General features: G+C 36.7%; 1 protein-coding gene across 2 annotated transcripts in view; it reads right to left on the bottom strand.

The window, feature by feature from the left end:
* PKN2 (protein kinase N2) overlaps positions 1–21516 on the bottom strand; it is a 128188-nt gene extending 106672 nt beyond the window's left edge. For both annotated transcript variants that reach the window (XM_027058676.2, XM_027058677.2), the window contains exon 1: positions 21383–21516. In XM_027058676.2, the coding sequence (XP_026914477.1) occupies positions 21383–21430 (48 nt within the window). In that variant the 5' untranslated portion in view covers positions 21431–21516. The remainder of the gene's footprint in view (positions 1–21382) is intronic.
* Positions 21517–22295: the final 779 nt, after the last annotated feature.

Raw genomic sequence — 22295 nt, 5'->3', positions numbered from 1 at the left:
CATTAACAAAAGAACTACTACAGGTTAGACAGGTTGAGCCACAAAAACCATAGTTAGAGGATAACAAGCAGGCTGCCATTGCAGATCGATGGGATGTCACTAAGGCATTATGTATCAAAGAAACACTTAATAATGAATAATTGGGGTCCTCCCGCCCCCCAGGATGGTAATCAGTGTTAGTGCTAGTCACGGACTGCATGAAACCAAATGGCAATCAGTTTTGTTCCTAGATACTACTTAATACTGTCTAATAAACTGGCCCTCCTTCAAATACACAAAATAAGTAAAAATGCATCAAAAGTAAAATACAGGAAAAATTATAGACCCAAGTACCCTATTATTTCAAATGTGAATTATACATGGATTACTTCTGCCATTGTCTTGAGCATTCTGGGATAAAGAAATGTGAAATATTAGAGTTGCTTTCCCTCAATATTTTGGTTAAAAGAACAGGCCCAGGTTATTAATACAAAAAAATTCAGAATGGACAATAAGGATTATCTTAGCAACTGAATTTAGTTTCTAGAGCTCCACTGTCAGTTCAATAATCACTAACCACATGTGACTATGTATATTTAAATTTAAATTAAATTAAATTCAAATGTCAATTCCTCAGCGTACTAGCCACAATGTACATATGGCTAGTACCTACCATATTAAACGGTTACCAAAAGGATATGTAACCTTTCTTTTTTAAAAACTGAAGTGTGGTTGATATACAATATTATATTAGTAGGTGTATAACACAGTGTTTCAAAATTTATAGACATTAAGAAATGATCACCACCGTAAGTCTAGGACATATGTATATACATACACACATACACATATATAATTTCTATCATCCTAGGAAGTATTATTGAACAGTGTGTTCTAAAGGGTAGAGGCCAGGTCCAATGTTGCTGTGTATATACTATACACACATACCTGCTTACCTGTATGCAGAGTCACTGCCAATCCCACTATGTGTATGTCCCTTACACTCACCTGTTCCACTAATTTATGTTACTTGTCTAGACCCTGAAGTCATGTTAGTTGTGACCTCTGCTCTACAGTTTATGGACATTTAAAAATTATTTTGTCTAAGTAACATAAAAATTAATTTTGATCAGTTTTCTAAAGCTGTAGGTAGTGTTACTTAAAATTATATGGCTCCATTTTGATATATAATCCTTTCAACAATGCAAGCCCTTAACTACTCTTTTTATGCAAATGAAAGGTTGTAAATAAATTTTCATGTAGTGTCTAGTTGGCAATCATAAGATTGCCCAGATTACAAGAACTAATCACCATTTAGAATGACTTTCTCAAAGACAAGTCTTAATAGTGCAACTTTTGAAACAGAATAAAAAAGTTTCTCTGGGAACTACTGAAATGAAAAAAAATGTGTTTGTTTTAACTTCACAATACTATCACGATTCATTTACTCTTATTTGATTACAATAGCAGGAACACAACGGGCATTCCAATTGACTGAATTAATAAATTATATCCTTGCCTAGATATTTAAAAAACTTGCTGCAAGTATCATCAGGTAAAAACAAAATGTTAGTATTCAAATAGTGAACTGTGAAATTCTGGTTTGGTAACTTTTCCTGAACTCTTTGCTATTTGTTTCTGATATTTGTATAGAAGAAAATCTACAGTGAGAGGACAATTTTCCTTTCATTTAAATCTGCATTACTCTCTTGGTTATTGAAGGTTTTTTATGGTATCTACTAAACTATTTTTAAAAACTTATTCACTTTCCTCAGCTTCAGTCACTTACTATTATACCAGCTCATTAATTGTAATTGTAGTAAGCCAAGTTACTAACAGAAAAACGAAAGTTTCTATTTTCCAAAGAGCTGGAATATGAACTGGTATTCTTTCTTAACTCAACTCCAGTAATTAAGCCCCAAAAGATATCTCTTTCAGAGTTCTTAACAATATCACTCCTTTCTTTTTCCATAAAATCAGAACAAACAGTCTAATTTTTTATTCTTTAATATCAGTTCTAGCTGAAAATTGTTTTTAAATTAATGCAAGTGTCAAAAGTTTTAGTATAGAAAAATTCATTAGATTTTCAAAAATGAGATTAGATCAATTTCCTATTTACTTTTGATAAGAAGTGCATAAACCATTATTCTTAGAAATAAAAGATCTTATATTCTTTTGGCTTCAAGTCTTTCAAATAACATACTCAAGGATTTAATAGTCTTTCTTAAGTTACCTAAAAAACGCTAGATTTAAATGCCTTCTCAAACTCAAGCAATTTTTACCAGGTTAAAATTCGAAACACAGCATGTTCAAAAACTGTTTCAAACATTTAAAAATATCTTGTGATAGATCAACAAATTGGTATGAATAAAAACATACAATCCAGAGTGATATAGGGAATGCTACACACATACACACACAACATGCCCCTCCAGTTTTTGAGACGGCATTTGAGGTTATCAGAAAAAAAAAAAGCTTCATCTAATCTCAGTGATAGTAAAAGTGAGTAAGAATACAGAATTTCCAGTTAACAGTACTGTATATATTTGAAATATCTGAAAGCAGCTAAGAGAGTAGATCTTAAAAGTTCTCATCACAGGAAAAACAGATTTGTAACTATGTGTTGATGATGTTTAACTAAACTTACTGTGGTAATCATTTCACGATACGTGCACATATCAAATCATTATGTTTTTTTTACACCTAAACCTAATACAATGTTATATGTCAGTTATATGTCAACAACAACAAAAAAGTAAAAATCAAAAAAATAAAACAGAATTTCTAGGGTAAGTTGTTTTAAGATCTCAACAGGAAGAAACCAGACAAATTATTACAAATCATTTGCTATCTTCTACACCTGAGATCAATTAAACTTCAAGTTCTATAGCACTAATGTTCCTAAGAGAATAATGGACACGAAATATGACTTAAAACTTAAACTACTTTTCTGTAAATCTTTGATATATACAGACACATGACAGTTTATATATTTTTAATATATTAAACTTCTAAGACATCACTTAACTTCACTTGAAAAACTGGCTTATTTAAAATTCATCCAGGGCAAAATATGTTTAACATGTTCCAGTTAGTGTGAACAAAATCCTGTGAAGTCACCGTAAAAATGTCTTTAAACAGACATTAATAATTTTCTAAACAGAATAAATTTCCTTATTCAAATATAAATATATTTCTATAATCCACAAGAGACTTTCCATCTTCTCTAAAATCAAGGTATTAAAATAGACCTGTACATTCATTATCCAGTGCTGTTTAATAAACTGTCGTGATGATCAAAACGATCTATGTATCAATGCTGCCCAATATGGCAGCCACTAGCCACATGTGGCTGAGCATTTAAAATGTGGTTAGTGTGACTGAACAATTAAATTTTAAATTCTATTTATATTTAATTAATTTAAATTTTACTAGCTACATGTGGTTAGTGGCTACAGAACCAAACAACACAGACTATCAAATGATCATGACTAGGTACAATAACCTCCAACAGTGCTATACTTATTAAAAGAAAAGCACCACAAGGAAGCAACTCAAGTATCCACTGATGGACTGGTGGATAAACAAAATGTGGTATATACATATATGGAATATTATTCAGGCTTTAAAAGGAAGGAATCATAGCTAACAATCTTGAAGACATTATGCTAAGTGAAATGGGCCAGTCACAAAAGGACATACACTGTTTAATTCCACTTACATGTCAAATTCATGGAAACAAAAAGCAGAATACTGTGTGCCAGGACCTGGGGAGTGGGGTAATGGAACATTAGTGTTTAGTGGGACCAGATTTTCAGCTGAGATAAAAAGAATTCTGGAGATAGTGATGATAGTTGCACAACATGATGAATGTACATAATGCTACAGAACTGCACACTTAAAAATGGTTAAGATGACAAATGTGCATATTTTACCATAATTCAAAAACAATTCTTAAGCATCACAATGTGACCAAATAAATACCTCTGATAGAACACCTAACTGGAAATAGAAAGTCAACAATAAAGGAAAAAAAGTGCTTCTCAGAGAAGGAAACATTGTATTTGCTGAGAAAAAGTTACAGGAACCCTGCCATGAATCAAGCTGTACTGCATTACCATACCATAACCAAGATCTGAGGATTTTACTTCTACAGGATCAAGCTGGACAGAGTATATTGAAGCTCTTTTAAAAAGTCACAAGGCTAGACAAAGTAAAGTCAAAAAGCTGAATTGCAGAGTGTTTGGTGTTTTGTTGTCTGGTTTGATTTGGTTTTAGGCACTGTCAACAGAGCTGGCCTCGAACAAGTCACACACTGAGCAAGAAGAAAAACAAAACCTAGAAATATATTCAGTTATTTGTTAACTGTGTCCAGTTATTTTTAACTTCTTTAGAAGACTATTTTAGTGAAAGGGCATAATAAAAGTACAACTCTCAGGTTGTCAAGAACGTAGCAAGGAAAAACTAGGGTAGGGATAAGAATACCACCATAAATAAAAAAATAACACACACAAGAAAGAAGGATAAAATTAATGTGGAACACAAAAACAAAAGCGATCATCCTTTTCCTCAAAAATCTATCTGAATGTATTTAGGCCCAAATGCCATGATCAGTAAGAGTGTTAACATATTACAGCAAAGTATTTTAGGAAAGCTGCTAGATGCTCAAGTGGAAAAGGCTTATAAAACAAAGTTTATTTTTAGGCTTTTTAAACACCTTTTTAATTTGTAACACCTTACCCCCATAAACAGACATAAATGAGAAATAAATGCAGACTAAACTTTAACATCAGAGAGAAATATATTATTCCTTTAAAAGATATAAAACATGAGTATTTTTCCAGTTCACTGAAATATCTCATGCATATAAAATACTCACTTTGCAAGTGTATATTGTGAGTAACATGACTGACCTCTTTTAATTTATAGAATTGCTTCTTTAAGCGATTTTTAAATTTTACATACACTTTAAACCACGATAAACTCTCCAGAAGTTACACATTACTTCTGCTGGAATCACCACACCTATACAGCATTTTTATATTATAAAAATACTACAGAGGTGCCTGGTTGGCTCAGTCAGTTGAGCACATGACTCTCGATTTTGGCTCAGGTCATGATTCCAGGGTCATGGGCTCAAGCCTCAGGCTCTGTGTTGAAAATCTCTCTCTTTCTCTCCCTCTCCCCCACTCCCCTGCTCCCACTCGCTCTCTTAAAAAAAAAATAAGTAAAAAAAAAAAAATACTACAAAGAAATTTGTACCATGAATACTTACAACTAGATGGCAAATTATATATTCCCTTTTATACTCATTCTCAGTTCCCTTGAAAAAAAGATATTTGTCACATTCAGTTTTAACAGTTTTGAAAATGTTTAACTATTTTTTAGGTATACTAAAGAAAGAAAAAACCACCACCATGAAGTTAATAAAACTAGAATTGTGTGGAGTACTAAAATAAGGAATAGGAGTCAGAAGGGCTCCAGTTAAAGCAGACATTGGCTGAGTAAACATGAACACCTGAAAACTGGGTATAACAATCCCTCCCCATTCCTAACTCAAAGGGTCATTTTAAGAATCAAAGAAATAATACATGTCAAGGTGGCTTATCATTCAAAAATGCTTCATATAGAGTGATATTACTAACACTCATAGTTTTTCAACATGACTCTATTCTTTTTTATTTTTTTTTTTAATGTTTATTTGTTTTTGAGACAGAGAGAGACAGAGCATGAATGGGGGAGGGGCAGAGAGAGAGGGAGACACAGAATCGGAAGCAGGCTCCAGGCTCTGAGCGGTCAGCCCAGAGCCCGACGCGGGGCTCGACCTCACGAACCGTGAGATCGTGACCTGAGCTGAAGTCGGACGCTCAACCGACTGAGCCACCCAGGCGCCCCAACATGACTATTTTATATGAGGTACCTTTATAACTGGTTCCTTCTCTATAATTACCATTATATTATACTAAAAGAATTATCCACCATTTTGTCAACCTCAAAGAGGTTGCTCAAAGAGAGCAAAAGGAAAGTTACCTCATTCCCTCTTCCCCCACTCCCTTTTTATAGACTCAGTACAGTGTTTTTAGGGATTTGATAAAGCAAGAATTTTGCTTTAGATCTGATATTTAAAGTTCCTGTTGGCTACTCAACCATCCTTGAAAAGACACACCAAAACTAACTGTAGGATTTTGTATAGAGTTTTATGAGGTGTTTTTTTTTTTTTAACGTTTTATTTATTTTTGAGACAGGGAGAGACAGAGTATGAACAGGGGAGGGTCAGAGAGAGGGAGACACAGAATCTGAAACAGGCTCCAGGCTCTGAGCTGTCAGCACAGAGCCCGACGCGGGGCTCGAACTCACGGACCGCGAGATCATGACCTGAGCCAAAGTCGGCCGCTTAACCCACTGAGCCATCCAGGTGCCCCAGGAGGTTTTAATACAATGAAAACATGTACCAGAACAACAATTTATAGTAAAATGAACACCCTCCTGATACCGGAGTTCAAAGATAAGATTTCTATAGCAACAAAATAGAAAGTCAGTTATGCTAACCAATAAGCAACAAACAATTGGACATTTACTATAATATACACAAACTTCAAGCATTTTCAACTACAGAGTTGGTATTATTTATTAATACTCAGAAGTATATTACCATAAATCTGTTTCTCTAGTGCTGAAATGTGCAGGACCATTCTGGACTTTGCAGATGCATAACCTTAGTTCAAATTTATAAAAAGTCCAAAAGCTTCTGAGAAAGAACAAAATAAGGATCTGAACTTAAACAGTTTCATGAAATAACTGGTCTATAGCTCCATATTTGCAACACATATTTTTTGCAAGACAAATAACACACCACAGATTTTCTTTTTACTTTTAAGTAAGCTCCATGCCCAATGTGGGGCTTGAACTTATGATCCTGAGATTAAGATTTACATACTCTACTGACTGAGCCAGCCAGGCAGCCCCAAACCACAGATTCTTAAATGAAAACTCAATCGGAGAAGTTCATCATATATCAACCTATGATTTCTTTAATTATTCTTACCCACCTAATTTCAGCATACTGTTATTTTAAACGAAGACAACCATGGAAATACACACACTTTCAGATAGCTATCCTCATTATGCCCTCTATGATGCAAAAGAAGAAAGAAGGGAAAACAATAAGCCTATGAAGCATGACCAGCTCTCTAGGTCCCTAACACCCAACTTCAACTAGGCTGTCAGCCTAGTATTAAACTAGGGTTACTAGTTTTAAACTAGTATTAGCCTAGTATTAAATACTAGCCTAGTATTAAATAGTAGTATTAGTAGTAGCCTAGTATTAAATACTAGCCTAGTATTAAACTAGAGTTACTATTTACTATATCCCAGGCACTCTATGTATAATGTACATCATTATTAAAAAAAAAAATACTGGGGTACCTGGGTGGCTCAGTCAGTTAAGTGTCCAACTTCAGCTCAGGTCATGATTTCATGGTTTGTGGGTTCGAGCCCTGCATCAGGCTCTGTGCTGACAGCTTGGAGCCTGGAGCCTGCTTCAGATTCTGTCTCCCTTCCTATCTGCCCCTCCCTCACTCACGTGTATGCTCTCTCTCTCTCAAAAATAAACATTAACAAAAATTAAAAACAAATACAATAACCTTCTGAGCCAGAAATTATCCCCATTTTTATAAGAAAACTTGTCTCATGTTGCTAAATAACACTTACCAAGCCAGACAGCTAACATGTGTTAAATATGAGATTTAAACCTAGGTTTATGGGGCACCTGGGTGGCTCAGTCGGTGAAGCATCTGACTTCAGCTCAGGTCATGATCTCATGGTTTGTAGCTTCAAGCCTTGCCTTGGGTTCTGGGCTGACGGCTCGGAGCCTGGTGCCTACTTCAGATTCTATGTCTCCCTCTCTCTCTGCCCCTCCAACACTCACACTCTGTCTCTCAAAAATAAACATTAGAAAAGAAAAATTAAACCTAGGTTTATAGGCTTCTAAAACTTGAATTACCTATTAGACCAGTGATTTTAACTAGGCTTTGAAATTACTGATTAGTAAATTCCAAGAAGAAATTTGGCAAATATATATATATATATATATATGGTTACTGATTTATTATATTGCCAGTTAAGCATTACAATTATCTTCATCATATTTTAAAGTTTATTAACTTATTTATTTTGAGAGGGTGGGGAAGGAGAAAGGGAAGGGCAGAAAGAGAGGGAGAGAGAGAGTCGCAAGTAGGCTTTGCGCTATGAGCCCAGAATGGGGCTAGATCTCACCAACAGTGAGATCATGACCTGAACCAAAATCGAGAGTTGGGAGGCTTAACCAACTGAGCCACCCAGGCATCCCATCTTCCTCACCTCTTAAGAAATAGTACTTTTTGACATCAAGAAAGGAAGTAAAGAGAAGTAGAATGGTAAAATCTCAGAATGGAGGACAGTCCACCCCTTTAGTTAAAAATTCACAATTTTATATCAACATATACAGCAGAATACATACTCATACATTGTCCTTAGTGTGAAAATATCATGAACAGCACTGGTCCCTGACCCAGTGGTTATTAACATGCTGTGATTACTGGAGTAGAGATGCATTTGGGATAAAAAGAAGCACAGAAAAATGCCAAAAGAAAGAGGAACTACAGTATGTGGGTTGAGAGGAATTTGTGCTCTCAAGGCAGTGAGACCTGGATTTCATCTTGGTTTAGGCTAATTATGTGACTATGGAGAAGTTATTTAACTTCTCTAAACTTTAGCTCTCTTACCTATAAAGTGGAGATAATAGCTCTACTTCAGTAGAATTGTCTTAAGTGATAAAACACCAATATGAAGTTGTAATTTGTTTTTAATAATGAAGCTTATTAGTTTTAATACTTTTGCTTCAGTTATATCAAGACACTGTCACTCTGCCAATAGAAAATTCTCAGTCTGAGATGGAGAACTCAATTATTATGACTGAAGAAAATAAACTTATCTACCTCTTAAGTAGCTTTATCTAAAGAAAAATGATGCGATGCAGTTATGCTTCTTCATAAATACTAAAACAAAAGCAGAGAAAAGTTTAAAGTAATAAATGTAAAACCTGAGGATTTTCAGACATGTGACTTATTTATTCAACAACAATAAGTAGCTGCTATGAACAAGTTGCCCTGCTTAGGACTAAAGAGATAAGATATCCTCAATAATTTATAATAATAAGTTTATAAATAATAATTTATAAGATATCCTCAATAATTTTAAGCACTCAGCTAAGGAGAGAGAAATCAGGTAGGATACAAACAACTATAGTGCAATGCAATATATGATAAATATGAGATAGAAAATTTCCTGCTTAAGTTTTGAGGGCAGGTTACACGTGACAAGGGGTAAGGGGAAAAAAGGAGAATCTGAATTGGGTCTTTAAAAAAAAGCCTTCCAGTAGATAGAATATAGCAAGAATATATATAGGTAAAAAAACATTACTACTCATGCAGTGCCTGAAAAATAAGCTACTTGAATGAAAAGAGTCAAGGATTAAAAGGTAATTTGTAACTACAATAATGACAGCCTTCAGTGCTAAGCTAAGGAATTAGGGCTATATCTCTCAGGCAGTAAGGAGTCACTGAGTGCTGGAGACAACTATTGAATCTGGCAGTGGTACATAATCTAAATAAAACAGAATGAGACTGAAGAGGTAGAGGTGGAATATGAAGATACTGTATTGTCCAAATGATAATGTGGGCCCAAACTTGGACAGTAGCAAAGTAATAAATGAATTCAAGTTGCATAATTAGAAAAATCAACTGAAGAGGCTGAGACAGTAGTCAAATAAAAGTGACCAGCAGATTTCTAGCACAGGCAACCAGAAGAATGGTAAACTTTAAAAAATATAGAGGGGCACCTGGGTGGCTCAGTCGGTTGAGGGTCCGACTCTTGAGCTCAGGTCATGATTTCGGGGTCATGAGTTCAAGCCCCACATTGGGCTCTGTGCTGGGCATGGAACCTACTTAAAAGAAAAAAAAATATGTAAAAATATAGAGAAGTCAGATGTAATAAATCAGTTATGAATCAGTCACAGAAATCACTTATTTTATTCAAGCATAAGCTATAGGCCAGGTGCTAAGTACATAAAGATGAGTAAGACCTAATTCTTATACTGAAAGGGAGAGACAAGGGTGCTGGGTGGCTCAGCAGGTTAAGTGTCCGACTCTTGATTTTGGCTCAGGTCATGATCTCACAGTTCATGAGATCAAGCCCTACCTCTGGCTCTGTATTTATGGTATGGAGCCTATTTGAGATTTTTCTCTCTTCCCCTCTCTCTCTCTACCCTTCCCCCCCTCAAAATAAAATTTAAAAAAAGTGAGGGACACACATAGAATTTAACAATTAACTCCTATATTGGGTGATATACTCAGTAACAGGAGCTGCAAAATGGGAAGGAGGCAAATTTACCAATGGATCAAAATGCTACATGACCAATCACTAAATTTACTTATCAAAAATGTATCTTAAAGAAAATTTCTCTTAATTATATGATATGAATATATTCATACATTCAGTGGATGTAGAATTTTCTTGGTAGAATTTTAAGCAGTGTCCAATTTGTCAAAAGTTTTCAGGCAGATGATCAATACTGCTTTTTTTTTTTTTTAGAGATAGAGCTGGGGAGAGGGCAGTGGGAAAGAGAGAATCTCAGGCTCCATGCACAGGGCAGAGCACGATGCAGGGCTTGATACCATTATCCAGGGATCATGACCTGAGCCAAACTCAAGAGTTGGATGCTCAACTGACTGAGCCATCCAGGTGCCTCAATACTACTATTCTTAAAGTCAGAAACAGTAAATACAAAGAGTCAGAGGTATAAAGCAGTGTCATTCCAAGAACTGCAAATAGTTTAATACGACAGAATAACATATGGGGAGAAAACTCTGAAAAGACTGAGAATAGCTGGATGATGGAAGGTCTGTTATATTTTATTATATAATTAATGGGAAGTAACTAAAAGGGCTTAAACAGAAAAGTGCTTTCTAACCTACAGTCCCTTCTTAGAGAACAGCCCCTATTTCTAACTCACAGAAGAGTCCCTGCAGTCATATTGCACTTATCAGTGCTGAGAACTCCATCCCTCCATTGCCATAGTTGACCAGATCAGGTGTACATGTTCTATATGGGGTCAATCAAATTTCCTCATTAAGAATTTAGAATTGTGGCACAGAATAAATGAGTCAAGTAACTGTAGATATTAGACTTACAGAGTTCATGGAAATTCAGAAGTTGGGAGTGCCTTTTGGGGACCACATGAAAGAAAACCAGTATACAGGAAATATAAAGCAATGCACATACTTAAGAAGAGATATGAGAACATGTAGCCCTAGAAAAGGAAGCCTTTAGTTTCCTGTTCAGTACTCATGGGACATGGCTATATATCCCACCTTTGGGTTAAGTGCGATGTCCCTGTAGCCTTCCAATGAATCCAATTATTGTTTAAGCTAATTTAAATGGCTTTGTATTCCCTGCAACCTTGACAAAACAAGGTGATTAATTCTGGTGGTTAATCTAAAGAGTACAGTAGAGGAAAAACAGGCTAGAAACAAGCAGAACATTTAAACTAGGGAGGGAGTTATTAAAAGAAAAGCAATAGATAGTAACAAATATAGGCAGATTATGATGAAAGAAAGTAGCCAATATTGTACAGGGTCCACAAAGTTTAGTTTAAACAAGAGAGTTTCAGGATGCTAAAGCAGTATCAATTGCCTCAAAAGACTAGAGGAAGTAGAAGGTCACTGATGCATTTAAGAGAAGAATTTCAACAGAAAAATTGGGACAGATGTAATATTTTTAAAAGTTAAGAAATAAGTGGCATAAAATAAACACAGCTAAGAAATTTCCTTTAAGGAATGTGAAAATTAAAAGAAGCTTGAGGGGACAACAGTATTTTTAAAAAGCATTTTCTTAAACAAAGGAGAGATGTGAACTTATTTCTAGGAAAAGAGGGGAGAATGAAAGCCCCATCCTGCAAAGAATGGAATGATATTCCAAAAGAAGCAGAAGTCTAGGAAATTATAGCCTCAGGTCAATTTTTCCTTAGAACTGAGTAAGAAATCTTAGACAAGAAGAAAAGTTGGGGAAACTCAGATTATTAAATACTATGTATCACTTAGTAGAGGCAGTGACTAGGTGAGTCATTTGCTGAGAACAAAGCAGCAGGAATAGATCAGACTTAAGAAAATATAGAAGGTTTAAGCCACAACTGGGGAATGTGATGCAGAATTAAGAGGTAAATCAAGGGTCTTACTGACCAAAGGCTTCAGAGGATATAACAAGAAACAGAAAAACCATAAGCTGGTACTTATCTAATGATTTAGATAAGGATAACTTCAAGTATAATTCATCACATGACCTAGTATGGATGTACCCTTAACTTACAGCTTGCAAAAATTAAATAAGGCTATTCAGAAATGTTTCTGCTGTAAAAACTGAAAAATGTTCTATTGTAAATTTACATTACAAGAAATATTGATATATATTTCATATTTTAAAAATTAAAAAATAACTCAGACCTTTATTTTACTCTGTATTCAAAAATCAACTCCAGATGTACGGACTTAAATATAAAAAACAAAACACCACAACTCTTAGTAGAAAAATAGGTGACTGTTAGATCCAAAGTAAGGAATAGTTTCTTATACAAAAAGCAATTATAATAAAAGATTGACAAATTTGACTAAAATCAAAACTAAGCCTTCCCCCCCCCCCCATCAAAAGATACCACAGCACTGACAAGAAGTGCATTTAAGATTCTAGGTCTGGGGGCTCCTGGGTGGCTCAGTCAGTTGAGGTTCAGACTCTGGCTCAGGTCATGATCTCATGGTTCATGAGTTTGAGCCCCATACTGGGCTCCTCCCTGACAGTGTGGAGCACCTGCTTGGGACTCCCTCTCTCTCCCTCTGCCCCTCCCTGCCTCAAAATAAATAAATAAACTTAAAAAAAAAAATCCAGGTTTGTAGAGGTCCCTGAGTGGCTCAGTCAATTGAGTGTCTGACTTTTTTCTTTTTTTTTAATATATGAAACTTATTGTCAAATTGGTTTCCATACAACACCCAGTGCTCATTCCAAAAGGTGCCCTCCTCAATACCCATCACCCACCCTCCCCTCCCTCCCACCCCCCATCAACCCTCAGTTTGTTCTCAGTTTTTTAACAGTCTCTTATGCTTTGGCTTTCTCCCACTCTAACCTCTTTTTTTTTTTTTCCTTCCCCTCCCCCATGGGTTTCTGTTAAGTTTCTCAGGATCCACATAAGAGTGAAACCATATGGTATCTGTCTTTCTCTGTATGGCTTATTTCACTTAGCATCACTGAGTGTCTGACTCTTGATTTTGGTTCAGGTCATGATCTCTCAGTCAGGAGATCAAGCCCAGTGTCTAGCTCTGCACTGAGCATGGAGCCTGCTTGAGATTCTCTCTCTCCTTCTCCCTCTGCCCCTCCCCTACTTGCTCCTGCATGCGCTCTCTCTCTCTCTCTCTCTCTCAAAAAAAAAAAAAAAAAAAAAGATTCCAGGTTTGTAAATACCAGTAAATTCTGCAATAATTTTTTTATATCCAGCATTAAATCAACTCCGGCATTAGATCAACTCCAGCAGTTTATTAACAAGCTATGCACATAACTGTCCAGCTTATTCTTTAAAGAAAAAATATTAATAATTAATAATAGTTTGTACGGAAGAGATATGTATGGAATGGGAAAAACCAGCAGCTGATAAACTATTTACATATATAATTTTCCCTACTTTTTTTGGTCATGAATTTATTCTTTAATTGACTCAACTAACTTTTGAGTCCTTAGTATGTGATACAACATTTTATACAACTTTCTATGGTTGTTCATTTGGACAGTTTGTGAACCACAGGTCAAAACTGTATAACTTTACCCTTTCTATACGAAATCCAGAATAAGATATTAAGTACAGCCTTGCTGATCACAATGATATAAATTATTCTAAATATTTGCCAAAAAGGTAAAACATTTAAAATTGTCCCTCCCACAAACTCCCTGAAAGAGAGTGAAAAGACAAGTTACAAACTGAGAGAAGACATTCACAATATACACAAAGGATTAATGTGAAGAAAATAGTTTCTATAAATCAGTAAGAAAAACAGAAAAACAGGCAAGAGACATGAATAGGAATTTCACTGAAAAGGAAACATAAAGGGCCAGTAAACATAAAAAGAAATGTTCTACATTAGTGATGATCTGGAAAATACAATCAAGATGACAATGAAACAGCATTTTACACTCTTCTGACTTGTAAAAATTAAAAGACAATATCAAATGTCAGAGAAGATGGATAATCAAAGGCCCTTTCATCTCAATATATTGCTGATATGAACATAAATTGGTACAATCATACTGGAAGTTGGGCATTCACTTACCCTGTGAGATGGCAATTCTACCTTCATGTATATAATGAATAGAAACTCTTATATGTATACAATAGGAAAAATGCACAGAATATCAAAAGTAACACTGGTCACCACTACAAAAACTGGAAAGTAACGAACTGCTCAACAAGGGAGAGTAAGTATTCAAATATTCAACAAGGGAAAAGTTGATGAGTATTTTACTCAGTGAAATATTACACAGCAATTAAAACGACTGACTACAGCAACATGCAATATGAATAAATCAGCAGTCACAGGTGAAAAATCAAGTTAAGAAAGATTACATTCAACACAATTATACAAACACAATTAAAACTAAAGACATCTTTTCAAATTATATATCTAGCAAAACTAAATATAAAGGAAGAGAATGAACACAGGACTCAAGATGATCTTTACCTCAGTTAACAAGAAGGTGAAGATAGGGGGTGGAATGGAGAAAAACCACATGTAGGTTAAGTTCCTAGCTTCTAGGGGAGGTGGGGAGTGAGTGGTGGTCCCTGGGTGCATATTATAATGATAAACAGGTGGATAATTAATCCAATGCAGTGTACCTAAGGTTTAATAAAAGGAAAAAAAAAACCCAAATTTAATGAAATTTGTTCAATGAAAATTCTTAAACAGGCAAAACAAGCACCTCCTTAGACAGTCACTAAGGTAGCAACTACAGGAAAGGGAAAATAATATGATTAGTGTGTAAAACATAATATTTAACAAATATATGTATGATATTTAGACATGTAAGTATGTCTTGGATAATCTAAAATAAATTCCAAATTCTACCACAATTTTCCAACAAGTTAAGGTGTTTGTGAGTCAGGGAAGCAAAGCTTTAATTAGAAAAAGCAAACCACCTCCAAGTTTCTAAAATAGATCCTAATAACATACGTTATGTAATTTTTTTTTAAGTTTAGAGAGAGAGAGAATGCACAAGTGGGGAAGATGGGCAGAGGGGGAGAGAGAATCTCAAGGAAGTTCCATGCTCAGCATGGAGCCTGATGCAGGGCTTGGTCCCATGACCCTGGGACTATGACCTGAGCAGAAATTGGGTCAGGCCCTCAATTAACTGAGCCACCTAGGCACGCCATGTTATGTAATTCTTTTGTATCAGTTCATCTTTATAATGTGACGCTAACATTTACCTTCAAATCTAAGGTATTTATCATCAAATATACTCCTCCCAAGCTTTTCTATTCTTCATTTCAATTTTTTTAAATGTTTATTCATTTTTGAGAGAGAGAGAGAGCATGAGTGGGGGAGGAGCAGAAAGAGAGGGAGACACAGAATCTGAAGCAGGCTCCAGGCTCTGAGCTGTCAGCACAGAACCCGATGCAGGGCTCGAACCCACAGACTGTGAGATCATGACCTGAGCTGAAGTAGGCAGCTTTTAACCAACTGAGCCACCCAGGCGCCCCTCTGTTCTTCATTTTAAACATATAATATATATGTAATATTACACAGTTTACTTTGTGAGATTGCAAAAACCATATATGACATACTGCTAATTTCAAATAAGGTTTTATTAGATAAAATTAAGAGAAACTAGACATATATCAAGATAAATGTTTTCTATTTCTGCTTCTCTAAGATATTAGAAGCTACTTTTTCATTAGTATGTTTTCCCATTCGAAATTTTAAATATCTTTTTAACGCTTTTAACTACCTTCCAACTTTGCTGCCAACTTTGAACTCTGATGTATATCAAAGTTAATCATATTATATCTGATGTATATCAAAGTTAATCATTAAGTGTTATATGACTTTTTTATAGAGTAAAATAGGTTTTTGAAATATAGTAGACATTTGATAATTGTTTGACACAGTACATCTTACAAGGAAATGATGCAGAATTAACCATTCTATTTAAACATCATGCATACATCTGGAAGTAACATTGTTTTAAGTAATACTTATCTTTACAAACTACTACTCCACTCTTTTTTTGTTTAAAAGGGGGCACACAGGAATAACCTGATAAAAGGCATAAAAATCTACTGTTGCCAAATGTGAAAAGCAAAAAGAGAAGAGCCCAAGGTATAAGATGCAAAGCCCTGAGGTAAACAGACAACGTCCAGAAGGTGCCCCTCTACCTCTCCGTTTTAACAGGGATCATACATGAAGATAAATTGTACAAGACTAGAAATAATCTGCATTATACTAGAGATGACAGAAAAACATAATCCATTTGGAACCCATCATTTTGTAACACTAGTTTCAGCACACAGACTTTTACCTAAGTAGTAAATATTTGGTAAGTTATTTAAAGACATGCCTTATTCAATAAGATATGCTGCATTTTATTCAAAGAGGCAATAATAAAATCTAAGCTGGAAAACCACATTGTATCAATTTATTATTCAAAGAATTGATGCTATGTATCACCATTGCCTATTACTATGTCCATACTGTACTTCTTCACTTACCTTTTACCTCAACTGTATCTCACAGTACTGACTCAAAATCAAAATACTTTGACGTAAAATAGTCAATAAAGCTAGTAAGATCCATGTATCTAGAACTAGTGGCAGGAAATTTTAACATATGGCTACTTCTATCTTAAAATCCTTCGAACCTCTTCTCTTTAATGTTTATTTATTTTGAGAGAGAGAGAGAGAGAGAGAGAGAGAGAGAGAGAGAGAGAGAGAGAGAACAGGGAAGGGCAAAGAGAGACAAAGAGAGAGAGAATTCCAAGCAAGCTCTGTGCTGTCAGCATGGAGCCCAATGCGGGGCTCAAACTCAGGAACCACAAGATCATGACCTGCATGGACAGTGCAGAGCCTGCTTGGGAATCTCTCTATCCTTCTTTGCACCTTCCCTGCTTGTGCACACATGCATGTATGTGCTCACTTACTCTCTCAAAATAAATAAATAAACTTAAAAAAATAAGATTCTAATAAGTGGGATAAAGGGAGGAAAAATATTAAATCAATACACTGTATGCCTTAAAGTTACAAAATATTGTATATCAAATTTACCTCAGTTAAAAAGGAGGGGTGGAAACATGAAATTGATCAAAATGCCATGGGATTTATAAATTGGAACAATTTGTCAGTTATCTCTGAGTAACAGAACCATGAGCACCTTTTTTATTTTCTTTGTGCTTTTCTCTACTTCCAGATTTTCTATAATGAACATGTATTATGTTTATAACTTAAAAGAATTCTAAAACTCATCTTACCTATCCTGCTTACTTTCTCATACTGCATTCCTCTAACCACCCTAAAATCTTTATTCTCCCAACAGAGAGGCTTTCTACTTTCCAACATAACTGCAAACTTAGATGTCACCCAATTTCCCACCAAATAGGTAAAATTTGTACAAAGGTATAACTAGTGCAAAAATCTCTTCTGAACTTTTCAAGGGAATATTGTTGGGATAAGGGATTAGAAATGAAAATTTAAAAAAATTAAGTAATTTCTTAGGGCAATAGTCAATTTCTCTTAGAAAAGTCAAAAGACATTTCGTTGTAGGTGACAAATGAAGGGTGTCTTCTCATTAATGTATTGTGTGCCTACTAAGTGCCAAATACATAGCTTGGTTACACATGAGCTTAAAATTTTAAAGCAAAGTTCATTTTATGGATAGACTACAAAGAAATGCAAAATCTTTGGGAAGGATTTCTGCAAACATTCAACAACTTGCACCAGAAACAGTAATCATTAAATGATGAAAACCTGCAAAAAGGTTATTTTGTACTGTTAGTTTTTGTAAACTATTACACCTTATTCCCAACAACAAAGCACTGCTGAATTACAGACTACCAATAGAACACAGAAATCATTTTTCCTTGTAGCCAATATTTTCATTTTGAGTTCTTTATATAGTTTTCATTAATCCAGTTTCCTTAAAAATAAACTTTAATTTCTTTGGCCCCACCAAAAATATCTAAGTTACTACCTCAAATAAAAAATAAAGAGAACAGGATAAAACAAGTTAGTTATACAAGATAAAAATTAGAAACTGCCAATTAAGTTTATATTTTTTAATAGCCTTTTTATTTTTATGATAGTAAATATTCTTCTTTATACAGTGAAGCCTCTAGCCATCAAAGTTTATGTGTACTTCATTAATGATTCCTTGTTAAATAAGCCTCCTAAATTACTAGCAAGAGTTAGAAACATTACTCCATAGAAATATTACAATAATTAATAAGGAAAAACACTATGGTTTCAGGTTTTGTTTTCCACAACTAAGGGTTATTAATAAGCCAATTCCAACTCAAGTAGTAAAGTATTTCAAATTCTGCAATATAATTTGAAAAATAACTTTAAAATGTTGGATATACAATGTTTCTAAAAATAAATATCAATTTCATTAAAAGTAGACTGTAACATGTAACTTTCAGAGACAAGTATTCCCCTAGACAAGATATAGCAAAGTAACAGTTTTTAACTACTAAACAGCAGTTTAAAATTTGCTACATAATTACTTAAAATCAGTATGTCAGAGAAGCATTAAGAACTCCATGTTAATTTCTCAATTTAAATAAATTCAAACAACTTAGATGCTTTTTAAAAACTAGTTCTCCAAACACACTTGATAAATATTTGGCTACTATCTACTAATTCCATGACCCAATGAAATAGTCAAACATCTGAACTGAACAGATGGATATACAGTACTTGGTGAAGCAAATTTTGCCAACATTTATCTTACATGCTGATATAAATAATGTTCTCAATTTAACACACATAATAAAGTTCATATGCAGTAACTTTTATTAAAACTGGGAGTCAAGGGGCACCTGTTGCTGAAGTATCTGAGTCTTGATTTCAGCTCAGGTCATGATTTCACAGTTCATGGGTTTGAGCCCCACATGGGGCTCTGCACTGTCTGTGCAGGGCCTGCTTGGGACTCTCTCTCTCCCTATCTCTGTTCCTCCCCTGCTTGTGCTCATGCTTGCGCTCTCTCTCTCTCAAAATAAAAAAACTTTAAAAAATTAAAAACAAAAACAAACTGGGAGTCAAATACATCAATAAAAATGCTTTAGATATACTTGTCAACTCATAAGGTAACAATATAAAACCCATTCTTTTTCTGGAAGAGACTTTTTTTTAAAGTCTAACTTTAGCTGTTCCCCTACTTTGATCCCATTTTTTAAATAGTCGTATTTAAAATTTCTCATCTTTTTGACTTGCTTCCTTCTTGTCAAAATTGATCTTATTAAAAATCCCTGTTATATTTTAATACACATGAAAATATATTTTCAGGTCACGTGCCAAAATGAGTGTATTCTATGACAACTTTCTATAAAATACAAATAAGGATGCCAAATACTTTATAATTCTGAAGAAATTCCATTCAAAGAAAAATGCTCCTGTCCATTTTCATGGATTTTTTCCCAGTCAGAACCAAAGTATGCTTTTCATATTTCAAGACTAGACAGTGGAAAGCATTTCCAACATGCCTCAAACAAACTGCATTTAGAAACCTTATGTGAAGTAATAAAACAATAAATTCCATTCATTTAGCAAATATGGTATGCTGTAACACCTTATAAAAGGCTAAGAGTAACTGGAATACTACACAGCAACATGTCCAAAGACAGGAAATTCAAAGCTGATTCAAAGGATTCCAAATTTGCAACCCTGCACTGGTACACCCTGTTGAAATCTCTACTTTCGTTCAGGAAATATCGAATATTACAACAATGCCTTCAAACTTACATTTAGCTTAACAACAAACCAAGCTTATAAAGGGATCTATTGAAAAATATATTTATACAGCAAAAAATTTAGAAGCAGTTGCAATACTCAATTTTGGCATCATCAAGAATCAACCCTTCAGGATCTAGATTCAATCTTTTTAAAAGAATTAAATGCTCAACGCACAAAAAGAAATGTAAGTATATTTTTCTTCTAAGTCCTATCTCCAATAATCGAATAGCTAATAGCTAGAAGAGGTCTATAGCAAAACAAATCAAAATAAATCTTAGGTCAAAAACAAGCACAAAATTTTAAGCCAAATGTGAACGTCTCTGGAAAACTCCAAAGTAATAAAAAATAAACTCAACACAGTAGTGTAGGTACCCCTGTACATCACAGACTTAAGGACAAAAATCGTGCCTACATCATTAAATATCTAGCCGTAAATGGAAAACAAGGATTCTGCTACTCGACATAGACTTAAGTAACGAAGGGATCTATTTTGTCCTCGTCTCCTGCAGACATGTGGTGCCCAACACTTTCCCTTAGCCCACTGCTTGCTCATTTGTAAACAACTTCTGTAGCTCTTTCTCTGGTGTTCAAACGGGAGGGAAAATGAAAGCCTGAAAAGCATCAGCATCTAAGTTTCCAGATCTGAGTAGGGAGCAGTAGACAAGAGGACCATACAGCTATCATCTGGTTAATAAAAAAAGAAAGAAAGAAAAGGAAAAGAAAGAAAAGGGGGGGGAAGGGCAGCCTTCATATTCAAGAAATTCGGCGGTCACCTGAAGAGGGCTAGTGAAGTTAGGCAAGCGTTTAGTGAGACAAGGTTTTTTGTTTTGTTTTTTTTAAACTTGTCCGGGGGCTGGAAGTTACGGGGGCGCTCTTTGTGCGGAGTCTGAGGGGAAGGGGAGGGACGAGAAAACAGCTTGGGAGTCATTCAAAGGAGTTTAAGGAGCGGTGTACGAGGGAAAGGCGGGGCGGGGCCTGGCCGGGCGGAGGGAGGGGGCTGCAGGGGCGTCCGCGGGCGGCTCTGACACCAGGGAGGGGGCGGTGAGCTGGCCGCTCCGGGGACCGGGTGGGAGCAGACTCCGGCTGCAGACAGCCGACACAGATGGGGTCCCACTGGCAGGCAGAGTCAAATTAAAGGGGTGGCAGGCCAGAGCTCTGGCGGGGAAAGAGAGTCCGGCTCCCGAAGGAAGCGGTTCCCGAGTGACATCCCCGAGTTTCCGCACTTAGCGGGCTAGGGGCGCGGCGGCCGCACGGCGTCCCTGGGCCCCCGACCCCTCGCCAGACTTTCTCCCTCTCTCCGCCAGCGCCTCCCGCCCGGGCCGCGGCCCTTACCTGCAACTCTGTGAGCAGAATCTCCCCCCGTTCGGGGTTGGACGCCATTGCGCTCCGCTCTGGACTCCGCACCTGGCCGCGGCCGCCGCTGGCGAAGGGAGAAGGCGGGACGGGACGCGGGGTGGGGGGTGAGGAGCGGGGAGCGAAAGAAAAAAAAGCTAGGGATTCATGGAGGCGCAGCCCCTTCTGGAGGCGCGGCTTATTTCGCCCGGTTCATGGAGCGCGGCGGGGAGCGAAGGCACTCGGAGCGGGCTCCCCCTCGCCGCCCGCCCGCCGCCGCCGCCGCCGCCCGCCCGCGCCGGATTCTGTTCGTTCAGTCGCTCCCTCTGGGTGACGCCAGGAGCCGCCTCAAGCTTCTCCTTGCGGGGCGCTGCGGCCGCAGCTGCAGCTCCTCCTGTCGCACCATTTGGCTGTCACTGCGTCGCAAAAGCGGCCTCACTTGGCGGCTGCCAGAACACGTGACGGCCGTGGCCGCTACCTCCAGTGGCGAGGGGGAGGTGGGGCGGAGAGGACCCCGAGGGCGGGAGCATCGCGGGGGGCGGGGCGCTTTCCGACCCGGCTCCGCGGCGGCGGCAGCCATTGGACCCCGCCGGGGTGAAAACGAGGGGAAAGGACTGGGCTCGCGTCTCTTGGGAGGCGGGAAGAGGAAGAAAAAATACGCCCGCTTTTCTGCTGCGTTTAACGGCCCCACGGTGAACAGTATAACTCAGGAGCTTTCCCCCCAGCGCCACTTCTTTTTTCTTGTTGAAGTTTAGGCCTAACGTTAAACGAGCGCCTTTCTAACCTCTATACTTAAAAGAGTTTCGGGGCTCAAATTTTAACGATTATTCTCCTGCCCCTTATCTACCCAAGCTGCTAATCTTGCCTTTTTCTCTCTCCCTCCCCCAGCGCGCCAATCTGACCAGTAAGGTGC

The sequence above is a fragment of the Acinonyx jubatus genome, chromosome C1 (assembly GCF_027475565.1).
Source record: "Acinonyx jubatus isolate Ajub_Pintada_27869175 chromosome C1, VMU_Ajub_asm_v1.0, whole genome shotgun sequence".
Classification (NCBI taxonomy): Eukaryota; Metazoa; Chordata; class Mammalia; order Carnivora; family Felidae; genus Acinonyx; species Acinonyx jubatus.
Note: the sequence above shows the minus strand (reverse complement) of the source record. Positions and strands in the feature narration are given on the sequence as shown.